Raw genomic sequence first — 18212 nt, 5'->3', positions numbered from 1 at the left:
ATCAATGTATGTCATATGTAATCAGTGTTGTTTTTCAGGTTTGAGAATTAACTTCAGACTTAATCAGAGTTAATATTAACTCAAGTTAAGAGTTACCAGCTATTTAGCTCTAGACGCTATCTTTGCGATAAAATGCATAAAAAACAAAAGCTTTAGACAACTGACAGAAATCAGGAGATAGAGTTCCAACCAATATTGGTGGAATTGTGTTATTACGTCTTATTAGTGATGTTATAATTACATTGCAAAGTCCTGCATTAAAAGAACATGCACTTGGAGCCATCAGTAACTATTCAAGATGGTCCCTAGTTTCTTGTCAGTAAAAATATGTGCAAAAGAGTTAGATGTAATGTATGAAATCATACAGAGGTTATATTTCGTGGTCTGGGAGTCCCCCAAAATATATTGTTAAATATCTTCTTATACACAAATGACACATTTCTGTGATGTTTTTATCATGTTCTGCTATAATATCATTATACCCCTCATTCAAATTTAAGCATATTAGTTAAATATAAGGGATTTCAATTATTTGTTTGAAATATTGAAGTGAAGAGACTGTTATACACTTGTATACAATTTGCTGATCATGCAAACAGCTTCTAAAAAGTGCTAGCAAAAAGTCTTTAGGATTATAGCACAAGACTTAAAAAACAACCAGTACAGCACTGTAGTTCATATTCCTTTAAATCTTCCTTTCTTCAGCCTTTATTATATGCCTTTTCTTGACTCAATTTGAACCAAAGAGCTTGCAAAGCTCCAGGTATTTGCATATTGGCCTCGGCTCTGCATGGTTCAATAAATAATAATTCATTTGGAGAGCACATGCTAATCTAGTGGAGGGTACGTGCCTGAAAACACCCACAACAACATGATTAAGAGAATTAAGGCAGCTCCCTGAACCTCAACATGACTAATCCCAAGACAATAACCCATTGCTTAATAAGCATTTGGGGAATACTGAACTTCAGAATTTTCCCCTTCCTTTTACAGAAAGCCTAGTTTTTAAATTTCCAACATACAATTGCTGTAGATTTTGAGATTTGGTTTTTACTCCTTTGAGCCTTCTTTATGAAACATTAAACTGCTATGTATTTGCCCAGCTTTGCTCTCAATCAGCACACACTGGGGGTGGGGTTAAGCCTTGTATACAGATATGGGCCCCTTCTGCAGCTGCTGTGATAAATCACAGGAGTTTAGTTTGCTTCAGCTCCTCTTAAATCAGGGAATTTAAATCACCATTGAAATGAATACATTCATCTACATGCTGTCGTCTTTTCTGTAACTGAATGATAAGACAGACATACCAGTCTTAAACATTTTTAATTGCCTGATAACCTGCAGCTACAGTAAAAAGACATTCAGAGATCCCACATGTAAAAGTGCTGTTTGTTAGGAGCTGATATTTCTTCAATCCTATCTTTCATACACAAACATTTATCACAATACAAAAATAAGAAATATTACTTCAGTGCATTTGTGCATGTAAGTGCACACCAACAAATTGAAATGGTTAGCAAATAACAGTGACACACTGCTCTTGTGTACATGTCTATCAGTTAAGTTAGGAGTGCTAATTCATTTTAAAAAAAAAGTGATCATATCTAGAAATCTGAATAGGATTGAATATATATTTTTTTAAAATTAGAATAGTATGTCACTGCTGTTCAACTAAATATAATCATTAATATTCCATTAGCCACTATGTGTGTGGAGGCGCTTTATTAATCATACGTTGTTCCCAAAAACTGAGAGACATAAAACAGTGTTGGACCTTTACAGTCGAATTTAAATATTGATGGATTTAAGCATTCAGCCTGAAGGCTTCAGTCAGAAAGTTCAAATTCCAAACATTTCCTCTGGCTGAACAAAATCCTTAGAGCTAAATCCTTGGTACAGACCTTAGCAAAGCCCCTCTTAAACATGAATACTGGTGATGTATATTCTGTCCTCTCAAAACTGAGTCTCTGTAACCCGTTCTTTTCCATTACTGGACACACTGCAAGCTTCTACTTTTTCAGTCTCTGTGTTCTCTTTGCTAGACACAGGCCCTTCAGTGCGTGGTGTACTTTCCTGCTTATTTTGACATTTCCCAGTGGACAGAGACTTCTTAAAAGACTCTGAGGTGAAGTAGTATACCACCGGATCAAAGCAGCAGTTGAGGGTGGCCACACAGAGCGTTACAGGATAAAGAGTTCGTGCTAATCGTTCGAGCCAGCAGATTGCCAAGGCTCGGGTGCGCACCATAGCGTAAACAAATAGAACAGAGTTATATGGCACAAAGCAGACAATAAAGATGGCTAAATGCACCACAATCATGCGCAATACGCGTTTCTTGTTGGTGCCAATTTGGCAGAGTGTAGCTGGCTTACGCAGAGTTCGTAGCACCATGGAGGAGCATGCCAGATTGATGAGCAACGGAATGAGGAAACCCACTATCTCGATGAAGATAGTGATCTTGGACAGGTAAGTCTTCCAGGTATTCTTGGAGAAGCCCTCAAAGCAAGTGGTGATGGTATTGGCCTGGTTGGTTGCAGAGAAGAAGGTCACAGACATGCCTCCACCCAGGATCAGCAACCAGATCAGAGCACATACAATCCCAGCGTTGCGGCGAGTACGGATAGAACGTGACCTAAAGGGGTAAACTATGGCCAGGAAGCGGTCCACACTAATGCAGGTGAGGAAGAGCATGCTGCCATAGATGTTTGTGATGAAGGCTCCTCCAGAGATCTTGCACAGCCCGTCACCAAATGGCCAGTGACGCCTGACATTATAGTAGATTTTAAACGGTAGAGTGAATACAAAAATCAAGTCTGATAATGCCAAGTTGGTCATGAAGAGAGTGGTCTCATTGCGTATCTTCATACGACAGCAGAAAACAAAGAGTGAAGCACAGTTGGTGATGAGACCCAACACGAAGGCGATGCTGTACACTACACCATACAAGTTGTATTTGAAGGAATCATCAATGCCGCAGTCCTCCAGCCCAGTCTCGTTAAGAGCCAGACTTGCCATTGTGGCATCAGCGGACAATGGGGGAGTTTTGCTTCTGGCGAATTCCCAGCTGTCAGAAAGTGTATTGGCCACAGCAAACTTCCCAGCCCATCATCGGCACACTCTGAATGCTCCTAAAATGAGCTCTTATCATCTTTAGTGTGCACAGATGGTCAGTTTTTGTTTTCTGTAGGAGTGAACAAAACAACAAAAATGACAACATTAGTAAGCAAGCTAAACATTTAAACTAAACATGAGTATTTTTGGCAGAATTATGTCTGGCCATCTGTGAATTTCCCTTTTTTCCATTTACAAATGCAGACAATGTCAAATCTGTCACTAACAATCCATTAGAAATTATTACTCAAAACTACAAAATAGAATTAGAAACATGAATGTGACTTTGGACTAAAAGTGTTGAAACACTGCAGAATTTAAAATTCATCTTGACTGTGTGTAACTTGTGTTTACTGTAAATGTAACTCAATGTACAGCTCTGGCTCTCTAAGACAGAAACCTGGTTTAGACCTTGACAATGTTCTGTAAGTTTATATTGCTAATAATATATCGCTACAAAATGGTGGTAGACACCACAGTATTGCTTCTTTGGCATTATAATCAGGCTTTTAACAGAAACCTGAGTGGTAGCTTTGCACAGGCTCTTTATATGATGACTTAAATCTGTCCTGAAAATAAAGTTGTTTATTTTTTTCCCTGGATGCAAAACTGTTTAATTTGTTTAGCACCCAAATGACTAAACTCTTTTAGCATGTTTGGGAGGGTACTTCCTCTAGCATCTGCCTTCATGGCACAAAACTGTTAAAGTTTTCCAGTAACAGTAATGCAAACAGCATCTTAGAGACTCACTTGACTGCAAAGAAGAAGCAAGTTAACTTCCTAAGACACACCATTATGCTGACTATTTCTTTTCCAGACTGTGGCTGTCTGGCTATGCCTATTCAAAAGAACTAGTGGCTCCAGGTTACATATAATCACTAATACACTACACTATATATAATGTTGATTTTATTCTGGACACTTCAACATTTTGCCAGCAGAAATAATGTTTAATGAACTGTTTTCATTCACTAGTCCGGAGGTTAACTGTTTATTAATATTTTATGTGACTAAACAGTTACTTACTACAACTTTCCAACTACTACTTTTTACTTTACTTTTTACAGATTCTGTAAATCTGTGTGAACTGGGCTTGGTCTTTCCACACAGAATTTGGCCAGCATTTAAATTACAGTTACATTTTTTTAAACATTTTTTAAAAGCATAATAAATGCATGATTAATGAACAATAAACCTGGAGACTAATAAATTAATCAAAAGGATGAGAAATGCTCACTATACATATATATGTTGTTAATATAATGAATTGACCCTGACTTGCAGAATGTAGAGGTAAATTAAAATTAAAATCATTTAAAACCAACTTTGTTTTGATATTTGTAGCTATACTAGCTGGTTTGTTACAAACTAGCTTGATTTAGCTAAGTAACAAGCATTAATGATCTAAGATTATTTATTTATCATTTAATTGGCTTTAACTCTCTGAATTTGTATCTCCAGGTTGGTTGCTTTCAAGTGAAGCCATGCTAATATGAGCAAAGATGCTGCCTGGAGGTAACTGCTCAGATGGCTACAGTGCCAGATGTCTCGTTTATTTGCCACACTCTTAGCTAAAATTAGCCAAAATCTTTAATCAAGTTAAGCAATAGATCATGGCTGTGATTTGGTCACTGGTATAAGTCAAAGTAAAGATCGTAAAGTAAGTAACTTCATAACAAAGTGGTGTATTGCCGAGATACAATGTAACAATAATATTAGAGTAGAAGGTAGATTTTTCCAAGCTTAAAACCTAGCGGCTGCATCTGCAACACGCTGCATATAAAAGAAACAGTGTTGTTCCAAATTTTGTGAGAAAAGTATTATCAACTTTATTATTAACAATCTGATACTTGTACTACACCTTCAGTGAAACTGATGCAGTATCTAAGAGCACACTATCTCTCATACACTAATTATCCAGTGATGTCCATGACGGTGTTGGAAAAAGCATTTTTTCTGTAATGCAGGTGATGCCAACCTTAGAAGACATTAATGTCACTATATGTGTAGTTAATGTGTAAATATATGATAATATGGCAAACTATGCTAAATCTTTAAGTGAGCATCATATAAAATTGCAGTAGCTTTACATATAGTCATGCTCAGCTGAGATGTGATGTCTTTACCGGGTTCTCACATGCCCCTTACAAAGCCTGTACTGTACTGCACAACCCTATACAATACAGTCAGTGTGCTGATGCAGCCTCCAAAAAACTGATCCAATTTAGTCACTCACTGGCAGCTGGCAGATTTCGAGGTTAGACCATTTGCTCCTATGATGAAGTAAAACCCAAACAACTTGTGCTTTACACTCTTCATTTGCTGCTCAGTTCAGTTCAGTTCAGTTTATGCTAAATAATATTGTTTAGTAAGTCATATGACGCATTACTTTACTATCTAACATCTAATTTGACTGTTAATAGAATGATAAATAAAGAAATGTTAGCTGTGAGATGAAGACTGATCTTAAGCATTCCTGAAGCAACAGAGGACTTGTGGTGGATTTATTATGAATTCAGTGATATTATAACTGAAATGATCTGGTGCAAATTCTTCCCGAAAAAATGAAACTTTGTTATGAATTATTATGTCTGTATTCTATAAATATGTCTTTATTAACAGTTCCATTGAAACCAAAGTATTATTCCAATCACAATTTAATTCAGATAAAATACTAACCAGCTATCCATCATGTTATCAGTATCATATTATTAATCAGTATGAATATTTTGATCTTTTCTGAGACCCATTTCATTACAATGAGCCTGTAAAGATAAAACACAATGGGCATGTTGTTATAAGGAAGTGATAAGTTAGTATGAAAATAACAGCAGTTACATGCAAATATTAAACAGGTCATAAATTTTTTTTTCAGTTCAAAGTGGCATTTAATGTCCAGGAAACAAGTTCCTATTATCACTTATGTTACTGCATCTGTAAACAGTCGTTCCTTCAGCAGTCTCTTTTTCCTCTCTCTTAAAGTCAATAATACAAAACGTTTTTGCTCCTCATGATACTAAGAAAACCGTAATGCACAAAGTCTTCCTCTGATTTTAAAACTCTCCTATAGAGGAAACCTATAGAGGAAAAGTGCTGATAATGGAGACCCCATAAAAAATAAAATTAAATAAAATTAAATTAAATAAATAAATAAAAATTAAAAACACTATATCAATGATTAAGTTTGCTTTTGTTAAATTGTGTTCAATAATAACACAATTGAATTTTTTCATTATTAGCCTTAGATTATATGAAGTGTTCACCACGGTAATTATTATTATAGAAAATTGGTGATATTAAAATTTTGTAAATTTAGAGTTATGTTTAGTTATGTTCTTCTTCACATAACTGCAATAATTGTTGCTTTAAACATCAGGCTGACCTTTTATAATCCTTTTTGTACATGTGGAGAAATCAATCAATATATCAATAAACAAACTAACTAATACAAATTAGAAAAAGGTAAACGACATGATGAACGACATGAATATGATTCCATAGTAACTCAAACAAATTTAGATCTAAGAGATATCTGTAAAGAAAAGCCTAAGAAAGTACAGACCGTAAGAAAGCATTTTAGTTCAGTAAGTGTGAAACAGTGTACTTACCTCTGCTCCAGTTCCTTCATGTTGTTCAAGCTGATGAAAAGTAAGCTCTTGAGAAAAGATCACGATTCGATTTAAGCTTCCAAAAATGCACAAAGCATTATGCAGAGTTAGAGGAGGGCAAATAATAGTCGTTTATATTATTATTTCTATTAATAAAACTTTCGCTGTTACTGCTGGAGCAGTGAGCTGTTAGAAACCGTTACTCTGCTCCTATAAGCGCTGTGTGTAGCTAGTCTGATCCAAACCAAGCGGACAAGTGAACACAGGAAACAAGACAATAGGACCATCAGCTGCATACCGAATCGCTCCCTATTGGACATATAGTGCACCATATATGACGTCGAATCTATTCATTCAGAGCCAACGTAGTGTACTTATATAGGGTGCAAAGCACGGTTTAGGATGTAACCGCTGCGGTTAGGAGGAGGGGAGGAGCGCAACTGAGGGGAATAAATCGGGAAGATGCCAATGGAGGTTTCCAGATTAGTGTCATCCTTTTTCATATCAAAAATTTCTGCGTGTTAGTATACATTTTGTTGTTGTATCCTGTGCTTTAAGCTCCAGAATAAGGGCAGATTTTTTTGTGGCATGTCCAGTTGTTATATATAGGCTGTTGTCTGATTCAGCTGATTCAAAACATTTTCCTTTGAGGCACAGATATGGGTCTGTGATTCTGTTAGTAAGTATGTAGTTAATTAACCTAAGTAACTTTTAAAGCAAAATGATGGTCCAGTGGTAACACACTGTCCACAGGTAGTGTTGGTGCTCATATTTCCAGGGTCTCTGTTTCAAGTCCTTACCCCTGGTTACTGTCTGGAGCTTCTCCCAAAATATACAACACGTGTCTGTGTGGTTTTCCCCACCTCCCTGTCGTGGCTACACTAAATTGCCACTAGGTGTGGAATATGCATATGATGGACTGGTATCCCACCCAGTGTGAGTTCCTGGCTTGTACCCAGTGTTCCCAGGACTGGCTCCAGATCCACTGCAACCTCCACCAAGCAAAGCAGTTGCATAAGATTAATGAATGAATTAATTATTGTGCATAACATTTGAATTAGATGGATTATGTTTGTGAAATCTGTACTTAGGGGGACTGTTCTTTCTTTCTTTCTTTCTTTCTTTCTTTCTTTCTTTCTTTCTTTCTTTCTTTCTTTCTTTCTCTCTTTCTTTCATACCACTTATCCTGCAAAGGTTTGCTGTGATCCTGAAGTCCATCCCAGAGATCTCCAGAATCCCTACTCAAGAGAATTGGGTCAAAATAATAAGAACACCATAATAATTTAAATAGACTACATGGCCACAGGTACATCAACAACTGACCAGCATACCTTTTTGTCACAAAGTTGGAAGCATACAATTGTCTCAAGTCTCTTTGTATGCTGCATTAAGAGTTCCCCTCACTTGAAATTAGGGGCGATCCTGTTTCAGAAAGACAATGCCCTTGTGCACAATGTGAGCTTCATAAAGACATGGTTTGCTCCAGAATTTAGTGGACAGCCTCTTAAAGAGTGGGGGTTATTATAACAACCTTTAAGTACATAATAATGCTCATGGTTATGGCATGAGATGTTTATAGACAGATTCTGGATGTAATGGTCATCTGTATACAACCATTTGGCCATGTATATGTTTGAAAGACATAAAGACGATCCCTTGACGATAACCCTTGTGTAGCAATACTTTATTTAAACTTTATTCATTTTTTGAGATTTCAACTGCCACCAATATTCAATTCAGTTCAATTTTATTTGTATATTGCTATTAACAATGGACATTGGTCATGGACATGGTCAAAAATGACCTTTACAGAAATATAATAATTTAGATTTAACACTAATTCCTTGCTGCTAAAGCCATCAAATGTTTAATTATGAAGACCCAATATATCCAAGCCCTTACATCGATTATATTATTAGGGTAAATATGCACTAGACTGTTTTTTTTCTAAAGTTATTTTTAGTCTCACGCAAGACTCATTCTAGGTGTGACAAAACTGTCCCAAAATAGTTGGTTAAACCTCCTAATACTGTACTAAGCTAATCTAAGAGCTCTATATATAGCCTGCCACAGGGTGTTTTTGGAGAAGTTCCCATTGTATGACGACCAGCATGGGTCTGTGAGTGAGTGAGTGAGTGAGTGAGTGAGTATGTGTGTGTGTAGTAGGGGGCTCAGTGACAGAGGGGATGTTGTCCTTGAGCCCAGGTCTCATGCAGACAGAGTTTTTGCACAATGGTGCTGGAGAGCACAGGACATCCTGCTCTCTGCTCACCTCCATCCCCATTCTGAAAACAGAGCCTTCCGTCATGGCTGTTCTCTATGTCTTGCGAAAGAGAACAAAAAGAGAAAGGGCTGTCAATCCAAGTTAAACACAATTCTCAAATTCTAATACATATGTTTGTTGCTGCAATTATGCCAAGATGCATCATTGCCAAAGAAGATCATTCTGTATCAGACCTGTACACAGAGATATATAAAAATACACAAAACAACTGGTAGTATCTTAGCCAATGCCAACCCAATACTCCAAAACTGTGGACACCTGACTGTCACACTACACTTGTCATCACATTCTAAAACTATGGGCAATTAATATAGAGCTGGTCCCTTATTTACTGCAATAACAGCCTGTAATATAAAGACTTCCCTATTATTTTTGCCTATTCCCTATTCAAATTTGCCCATTCACCCATTAGTGAGGTTGGGTACTGATGTCAGTTAAGTAGTCAGTGTTCCAGTTTATCTTAAATAGTCTGTAATGTATGCTGAATTTAAGGCTGGTTTTGACATGAATGTTTTTTTATTCTGCCACTTTGTCAAAGAGAGCTGCTTATTATGGCATTTGTGCTCATCGCAGCTATTCTTCATGTCTATTCTTTTCACGTGAAAAGAACAGACTCTGTCTTAAAAAGCACTCTATTGTGCATGTTCAATGGTATTTGGGTGGATACATGACCTATGACTTTTTTTTTCTTATATTAACAAAGAGCACAATGATGACCATTTATGTAACATACACTTCGACAAAAGCATGTAACATTGATGAAATTATTAAAGTATTAAACTTAACTTTTACTGTTGTTATATTCCTACATTCTGAATGCAACAAAGCATCCATGCTAATTCCATGAGGACATTAAGGACATTCAAATTATTTACTGAATTTTTGAAAAATATTAAAGCAAATTTTGCAAAGTTAAAATCACAGTATCATTCAAAATAAAGAAAAAGTTTGAAGAGAACATGAGTATGTGTATTCTTTCCATAATCTTCTGGAAATTCAGATGATGCAACTTCCTTGTGAATATGAGATATTCCAGATATTTCATAGAGCTTCTTGTGTTCATGTAACAGGGTTAAGTGAATGAAATAAAATATAAATTTTGTGTAATATATATGACTTATGGGAAAGGGTGTTTTTTAGGCAAAATATTACATTATACATAATATAATATAATAGGATTCATACTTTAATGCAAAAACAATTTTTGTAAAGTATGGGCATGCTCTGTGGGACAGGATACAGTGCTGTTTTCTAAGTGCTAAAGAACAGCTTTATTCATGTTTTATTAAAGGTATTTATCTGAAACATATACATAAGTTATGGAAATCACATTGGTATGTCTTTGGTATATCTATCTATCTATCTATCTATCTATCTATCTATCTATCTATCTATCTATCTATCTATCTATCTATCTATCTATCTATCTATCTATCTATCTATCTATCTATCTATCTATCTATCTAACTCTCTTCTAGTCATTGTGTGAGAAGGATTGTGTAGTGCTCACTGTGCATTATGTAAGTTTACTTTAGTCATGCCTATTTAGTTGAAACAGCTAAATCACAGAATGCTAAAAACCCATTTAGAGACATTAATTCACTCTCTAACTCAGACCTTTTTAATTTAGTTATTACATAAATGTTGATCAATTAATCAAATAATCCATGTGATTTAGAAAGTTGTAGCTCACCACATGAGATTTAAAGCTTTCAGCATCCTTCTGAGTCACAAACATCAAAAGTGTGTGAGTGGTGTGGTTGGTTTGCTTTCATTTAAAAAAGGATTTAGTAAGAAATTAGAAGGAAAAATGACATACAATGGCCAGTCCTGTCCTGGGTGTCTTCTTGCTTTGTGTCCAGTATTCCTGGGAAAGGCTCCAGATCAATTACGATAAAACAATTACTGAAGATGAAGATGGAAAGAGAATGTAGAATAATTATATTATATTTGAAATAAGTACATTAAATTGAATATATATAAATGTACATTCAACATTTTACCTACTAGATATCGTGTATAAATATGTATTTTCGAAGCTAATCATCTGCCTGATAAAATATTCTAGATAAACAGTGTGTAGCATGATTTCAGTTTACATTTCAAGCTCATGTTGGAGTAGCAGGCAGCTCTGCCTTATAAAATGCATAAGCAGAGAAGACTGTAAATTGTACAAAGTGTTTCTGTTAAGCTGGGATATTTCTGAAATAAGAGTGCAATGTTCTTCATAGCCTAATTATTTTTTTACTAGAAAAAAATAATGCCATAGAGTAAAAATGACAGAATCAGGCTTTTCTTATCGTTTCCTAGAAAAGTTCTATGCCTATTATTTGATGTAATGAGTCCCAGTGCGTATTTTATCTCCCTGCTTCGAAAATGGCTGGGAACTATTTACCATTCACACACTCTCATTTGTTTATTCCTGTGAGACTCTGCGAAAGACCCTGAGTAAGCTGTCTGAGGTAGACCAGGGAGGCCCCAGATGTCATAAGATTGATATCAGGAAGCATGCAGTGAAAGCCTGGTGTCTTTTATTGCTTGTTTTCAAGGAAGTCCAGGTTTGGGGGGATTTGTTTTCTTGGCAGATGAATTCTCAGTGGAGGGCCTGGAGCTTCAGTCCACTATTCCTATGCTAGTTAAGTCATGGGTGTTGAACACTATTAATTACACTTGGGAATCTTGGCTTATTTTGAGTCATGCTGCGGTATATTGTCTTTAAGAATTCAACCCTATTTAAATTTGTACAGCCCTAACTCTAGAAAATGTTTTCACTAGACTCCTACATTAAAGTGTTAATTAATATCTGATAGATTTTTACAGTATTTACTGTTTCATAATACTCACAATCATAATATTCCTATGACCGTCTTCCATGTGTCCAGTTCACAGAAATACAACCACTGTAATTAAGGGGATTTAATGGATTATGAACAATAACAAGGGCCAATTATTTGCAAACCTCTACACAAAGAAAAGATTCATTGTTTAAGCAAGCACAGATTTGCATAAAAAATGGAAATCATTCAACAAGCAAACAGTGCAGGCATTTTTATATGAATGCAAATGTACATTTCTTCATTTGTGGTTCATTTTGTCCCCCATCTCCTGTAAAGCAAGATGTGTGGTGTTTTACAGACTTTATGAACTGTGAAATGAACTATGCTAGGGTCTTTCATTAGAACATGTAGCAGTCAAGTCCAAAACAGCTGTCCCTGCAATTTTGTTTACAGCATCCAGATGCAGAGATTTAGTGTTTAAGCTTATCTGCATTAGCTTGTTTACTGGAAGAATAAAAATCAACATGTGTAAATTCCTGTGTTTATGTGTGAAGCTGGAAGTCTTGCAATGTTGTGATCAGGGGTTGACAATATACTGTAAACAGGTTAGCAGGGATTATCTTTGAAAGATAGAAAGTCATTGATGTTTCATTGAAGGATTTTTGGAATCCTCATCCAGATTACCTGCTGTTAATAAATGTATTATGGATGAACAGAATGTTGTTAAAAAAAAGTGAATCTAGCACAGAATATAAATTAATGCAGTCTGTGAGAAGGCACATAAAATTCAGTGTTTATGAGTTAAAGCTTTTCTATTTAGTAGTAGGCCTTAATTTGGAAAACATGTATAAATCATGAATGCAGCTGACTATTTGCTTTGTAATATGATGCATTATGATATAATGCATTGCTCAACCTTATTACTTCTACTGTTGAACTATTAGACAGACATTAGATTGTAACCCTCCCAGATAATATCATGACCAGCCATCTGGTTCATTGTAAGAGAGACTGATCAAATTCTATGGACACTGAAGTACATTCCCTAGGTATGCATTAATCATTTTTTCAACACAGACACCTTGTAATCATCTCGGTACAGCAGGTCCTCTGTTTGCCCTCAGCTCTTGCTGCCCACAAAGTCCACAAAGTTCTCCTTCTCTCCCTCTAGCAGTACAGTATGTATGACTGTTTGGATGTGAGTTAGTGCCTGGATTCTAAACACCATGCCACAGACCACCATTCCCAAGCTGTCTACATTTGCACACATAGTTTCAGCCTGACAACATCTTTAAAAGCTGAGCTTGAACCAACCCATGAGCTTGTAAAGGCTGACATTTTGGGGTTGCCTGTGATTCAGCAATGCGCCTTGGGTTTAGCCAACATTCTTTGTTCAGGTTGATTTGCTTATCAATGCAGGTGCATGGCCTTAGGTTTGAGTCGGAGTGAAAGTGGGGATAACTTACAATAAACAGGGAATGTAGCCGGCTTTAATTTTTTTCTCAATATTTTAAGACAGTTCACAATTAAAAATGCAATAGTTAATAACATTTATGATTTATTTCTCTAAATTATATTATCAGTAAATGTTAAATCTTATTTACCAGATCCACTTTACGCTTGATTTCATTTTATACTGCCAGTGTGCTCTCTAGTCCTGGGTTGTTAAGCGTTATCAGAACCAGGCAGATAAAGTTTCTAATCTGCCCTGCCAAATGAATGTAGAAAAAATTAAATCATCTTATGAGGGAAAAAAGCCTATAAATTTCTAGTAGGAGATAAAAAAAAAGGAGAGTAAGCTCAGGGTCTTTAACATAAGCTTTTATAATTCTTAATTAGCAAGCAGAAACTTTAATTCCATAACCATGCGTATTTCCATAAATGAATGAATGAATTAATTAATTAATGTTTATAATGGGTGTCCTAATATCTTTTATTAGCATTATTTATAAATAATGAGCCACAGTGTGTTCATATGCTTTGTAGGTGATATACTGTATGTTTAATCCATTTGTGCAAGCAGAATGTAGCTTTCAGTTGAATGCTGACGAGTGAACACATTTAAGAGGAGATGTTGATGTGTTATTAGTCTAATAATTTGTTGAGCCACGGTCCATCATAAATTTGGACTGAGTGTAATGTGGCCCGTTAACATGAAAATGTTTCATATTAAAGTGTAGTTCTGTTCTAGTGGAACAATATTTCATTCCTAATTTTACTACTGTGTGTTATGTGAGGAATGACAAAGTTTACTTGACATGACGTGTTAAATATCGTTATTAGGAGCAAGATTAAAGGAGAAGAAAAAGTAAGAGTAGGAGAAAGTAAGAGCAAGCAAAATGATTGTATTCCAATAATACAATTTTGAACACCCCTGACCTAAACTGAAGCACAAGCTCTTTTTTACTGGCTGATAAGATGCAACACTAGGAATGTGGCCAAAGGCAAAACTCTCCAGTTTCCCATAGTGGCCTTTGTGTATTTAAAGGGATGTTTGTATATGCTGCAAGGTTGATTGGGATTTGAGATAGAGACACTTGACCTCCATGGCTGCTTTTTGGTTTTGTACATAGGGTCTAAGGTTGTGTTGTGTTGTGTTGTGTTGTGTTGTGTGTGTGTGTGTGTGTGTGTCAGGGCTGTGTAGTGACCTGATGGGAGAGATCTCAAATGCAAGGGAAGCTGAAACAATGAGAGAGGTGACCCTGTGTCTCTTGCTTACAAGATACACTACAGCAGTTTAATACATAGATAGATTACTAAGGCTTGACATGGTGCATAAACAAATCATGACAAAGTACAGCTGCATATTTACACAATATCCTGCAAAATGTTGGTAAGTGTGTGGATGGATAGAAGAAGAAAAGGGGAGAGAGAGAGAGAGAGAGAGAGAGAGAGAGAGAGAGAGAGAGAGAAAGAGGTGCGTTTGTGTTTGTATACCAAGGTTGTAGAGGTCTAGATGGGGTTGAGTATGGGTGAGCTCTTCAACAGTACTTACATAAACTCTCTTTGGTCACCAGGGGACACTCATGATAAGGTCAAAGGAAAGAAGAGATCAAAGAAAACTATCCAATGGCAAAGTTAAAATTGCCACCAGCCACTCACTGCAGCTGGACAATAGCCTTTGCTCTCACTATTTATGTTTCAGCATACACTTGCAGATTTATCCATTTATTTTATCACAGTGTGATCATAATGACTGACCAAGTGCTATTGCACTAATATTCCATCCTTTTGATGTAATCTTTGTTTCTCCATTTGACATCCAGTGACATTGCTCCAGTGATTTCAAAAGAATTTACAAGATGACAGCTGAGATGGTGATAATTAGGGGAGGCTGAGACATAGGTTTTATCCTGAGTGCCATAACCATTTGTGCAGGGTATTTAACTTGAAAATATAGCAGGATACCAGCTGTTCTTGGGTTCAGTTTACAGAAAGCTTTAGGAGCTTCCCAACAGATGTGCAAATTGCTGCTGTAGAGAAAGCAGAGGAGAAGACAGACAGACAGCCCTGTGGAACTCTAGTTCTGTTGGTCAGAGACTGAGGTAAGCTTCCCAAGTGCCACACAGGTTCCTGTTTGACAGGATGTTAGCTTTGTTTTTAGCCATTTAAATAAATGTTGAGCTGTCTCAGGACTCTTCACAGCTCTGGTCACTGCTGCCTGACCATTATTTTTATGTCTACTTTGATCAACCTCCATCTTATTCCAATGTCACCATGCCCACCAACTTCTTGAGCTACATGTTTTATTATTGTTTTTAAAATTGCCATGGAAACTGCAAAGGACCAGAATGAAGATATGATTTCAGATCTATCTGCAGTGTGGTTATACACTCTTTTCTTGATTCTGAGCTTATTATGGGAGTGAACTTTCCCTGATAAGGAAACACCCAGTTGTGGGTTCTAAGTGGGTGTGGTGTATATGTGAGGTATTTAATATTTGGGACAGGTGTGTGTCTGATTTAGCTAGATATGTCACCCATTTTAAGAGTGAAATCTTTTTCCAACTGAACTTTTGGAAAAAATCTTTTTTTTTTTTCGTAAAACATTCATCAGATGGAAAACTGTGTATATGTACACACTTGTTTTTGTATGAGCACAGCTACTTGAGAACCTGGGGCAAGGTGTCTCCTGATGAGTCAGTGACGAGGTCAATATGCAGAATGTCAAACCAAGCTTCTGCTGAATAACAGATTCCTTTTGTGTTCTTTTTTACAACAATGAAATGCAAATCTTTATTTAGATATGTGATGCATTGCTGAGCTAATGCTCTCAAATTAAATGAACTACACATGGGAGGTGGCTGGCTTACTTTTCCAGTGTGCTGTTTCCTCTGCTGTTCTGATCTGCATGACTAGACCAGAGTGGGTATTTATAACCTGCCAAGGCCCATCTCCTCTGTTCCCTGTTTTTGAGGGTGGCTCTCTTTTCCTGTCATTCAGACCTGATCTCTGACCTGCCCAAGGATGGTGAATTGAATGAAAACAATTCACAATGCCATGCAAAGCAAAGACATTGGCAGTCCTCACATGACTCACTGCTATTAAGCAAGTGCAAATGTCTTGATGCCTTCATATCCATATAAAACCTATATATATACTTCTCTCTCTCTCTCTCTGTATATATATATATATATATATATATATATATATATATATATATATATATATATATATATATCAGACCAGTCGATCTGGCACCAACAAACATGCCAGTGACAGAGGTCAGAGAGGTCTTATTTTTGAACATTAACTAAAGCTCTTGACTTTTATCTGCATGATTTTATGCATTGCGCTGCTGACCCATGATTGGCTGACTGGACAACTGCATACATGAGCAGGTGTACAAGTGTTCCTATTATTCAAGTGTGTGTGTGTGTGTGTGTGTATGTATATATTCCCTAAATTGCCCTCACATGACACAGCCCTGCGTCTAGTCATAACAGGGGAGCTGTATTTAGTGAAAAGGATATGAGTAACATGAGGAAACCTAGTGGGCCTACCCTCCCCTGAATGCTGAGTACAGCTTTTCCCCTTCCCTTTATATGCACAAGATCTCCACCTCCTTCCCACCCAGCAGGAGCTCAGGCTCATACTGCTTGCAGAGTTACAGATGTGTGTTGTGTTGTTAATTACAGGCCAATAACTATCCAGTAGGCGCTGCATCTTATACAATTAAGCAACATACAATATATATTACAAGTAGCCTCTATCATTCAGTATGTCGCTACTACATATATGTAGCTAATTTTATTATACTTTTTGGCCATTATCACGTGACAGACATCATGACTTTATTCATCTCTGGATGACAAATAAATGTTTCCCTTGCCATCATAGTCATTTGAGTAATACACATCTACACATCATACACATGAACGTACTTTTGTTTGACTGCACACTAAGTAATGTTTACTTAGGTTCAAATAAATTATTATAGTAACCTATATAAATATGAAACAAATATTTGTAGTTGTTTGTAAATTATTAGTTATAAAAGTAGTATTAAAATAATACATAAAAATAATGCATATATAGTTTACATTTAAAATAACTGGATATATAGTGAGTTGGAAAGATTTTGTTGATCGATCTTTCTATATTCTAATCACTCTTATTGTCAACTTATGACACCGTAAGTATTGAAACATGCCATGGAAATATCATGCCCTTCACAAGCAGCACTAAAACACTAAAACACAAAAAAAAGTACTTTTTTAGCATCATGCTAGCTCAAAGTGCTAGTTTGTAAAATCACTGCTCACTCATTATTGTGAAAATTAACCTTAAAACAAACTAACCTTTTTTTTTCACAAAACGAAAGCAGGACAGTTGTCAGGGTTGTACTATGAACAGCATAGTCAAAGTGAACAGCGAGACGTGTCTTTAGGGTGTGCACTACTTAAGACGTTAGCATACCACACCACTTAGGCTACTATTGTCAGGTTCTAAAAGAGCATAAAAAGAAAACGGTGATTCTACCCAGGACCCTCCCCCCAGGCCCTTGCTTTAATGGATTTGTTCCGGGAACTCATGAACAATTCCCACTCTGTGGTGGCCATGCTAATTGGCAGGGTAACCTAGCAGCAAGAACAGAATAGACAAGTACACTAACTCCTCTGCTCTTGGTTCCTGGAGACCACTTATAGATTAGATATGTTCATATTTGATTAAGATATGTATGTAATTAAATTTTTTTTCGCTTTGAGAATTTCACTTTTATTTTTATTTTATATTTTATATACATAATTTTTTGTATCCCCTCCAAATTCTTTACAATATTAAGATAATTACTTAAATATATCCATCAATTTTCTAGCTATTAATTGGAGCTGTCAGTATTCCTGAAACTCGGTCCAGTTTTTTTTATAGACCTACATGTTTGGGGCTTATTTTATTATTATTAAACTTATTCAATTCACATGACCAATCA

The 18212-nt window shown here is 36.2% G+C and overlaps 1 protein-coding gene and 1 long non-coding RNA gene across 2 annotated transcripts; both read right to left on the bottom strand.

Annotated features, from left to right (window-relative positions):
- Positions 1-400: 400 nt before the first annotated feature.
- lpar4 (lysophosphatidic acid receptor 4) lies at positions 401-7083 on the bottom strand. Its single transcript, XM_058396308.1, has 2 exons — positions 6720-7083; positions 401-3181 (listed from the first exon to the last, which is right to left on the bottom strand). The coding sequence occupies exon 2, from the start codon at positions 3013-3015 to the stop codon at positions 1954-1956; it is 1062 nt and encodes a 353-aa protein (XP_058252291.1). The 5' UTR covers positions 3016-3181; positions 6720-7083; the 3' UTR covers positions 401-1953.
- A 1379-nt stretch (positions 7084-8462) lies between these two features.
- Positions 8463-17717, bottom strand: LOC131358211 (uncharacterized). The gene is made up of 4 exons (XR_009205356.1): positions 17581-17717; positions 11848-11903; positions 10823-10908; positions 8463-9042 (listed from the first exon to the last, which is right to left on the bottom strand). It is a non-coding gene; the product is annotated as an uncharacterized LOC131358211 (long non-coding RNA).
- Between the last annotated feature and the right edge of the window lie 495 nt (positions 17718-18212).

This window comes from Hemibagrus wyckioides, linkage group LG08 (genome assembly GCF_019097595.1).
Source record: "Hemibagrus wyckioides isolate EC202008001 linkage group LG08, SWU_Hwy_1.0, whole genome shotgun sequence".
Classification (NCBI taxonomy): domain Eukaryota; kingdom Metazoa; phylum Chordata; class Actinopteri; order Siluriformes; family Bagridae; genus Hemibagrus; species Hemibagrus wyckioides.
The sequence above is the reverse complement of the archived record's forward strand: the minus strand, read 5'-3'. Positions and strand labels throughout refer to the sequence as shown.

Coding starts and splice junctions, on each gene's coding strand:
- lpar4 (XM_058396308.1), bottom strand. CDS start 3,015: ATGGCAAGTCTGGCTCTTAACGAGACTGGGCTGGAGGACTGCGGCATT.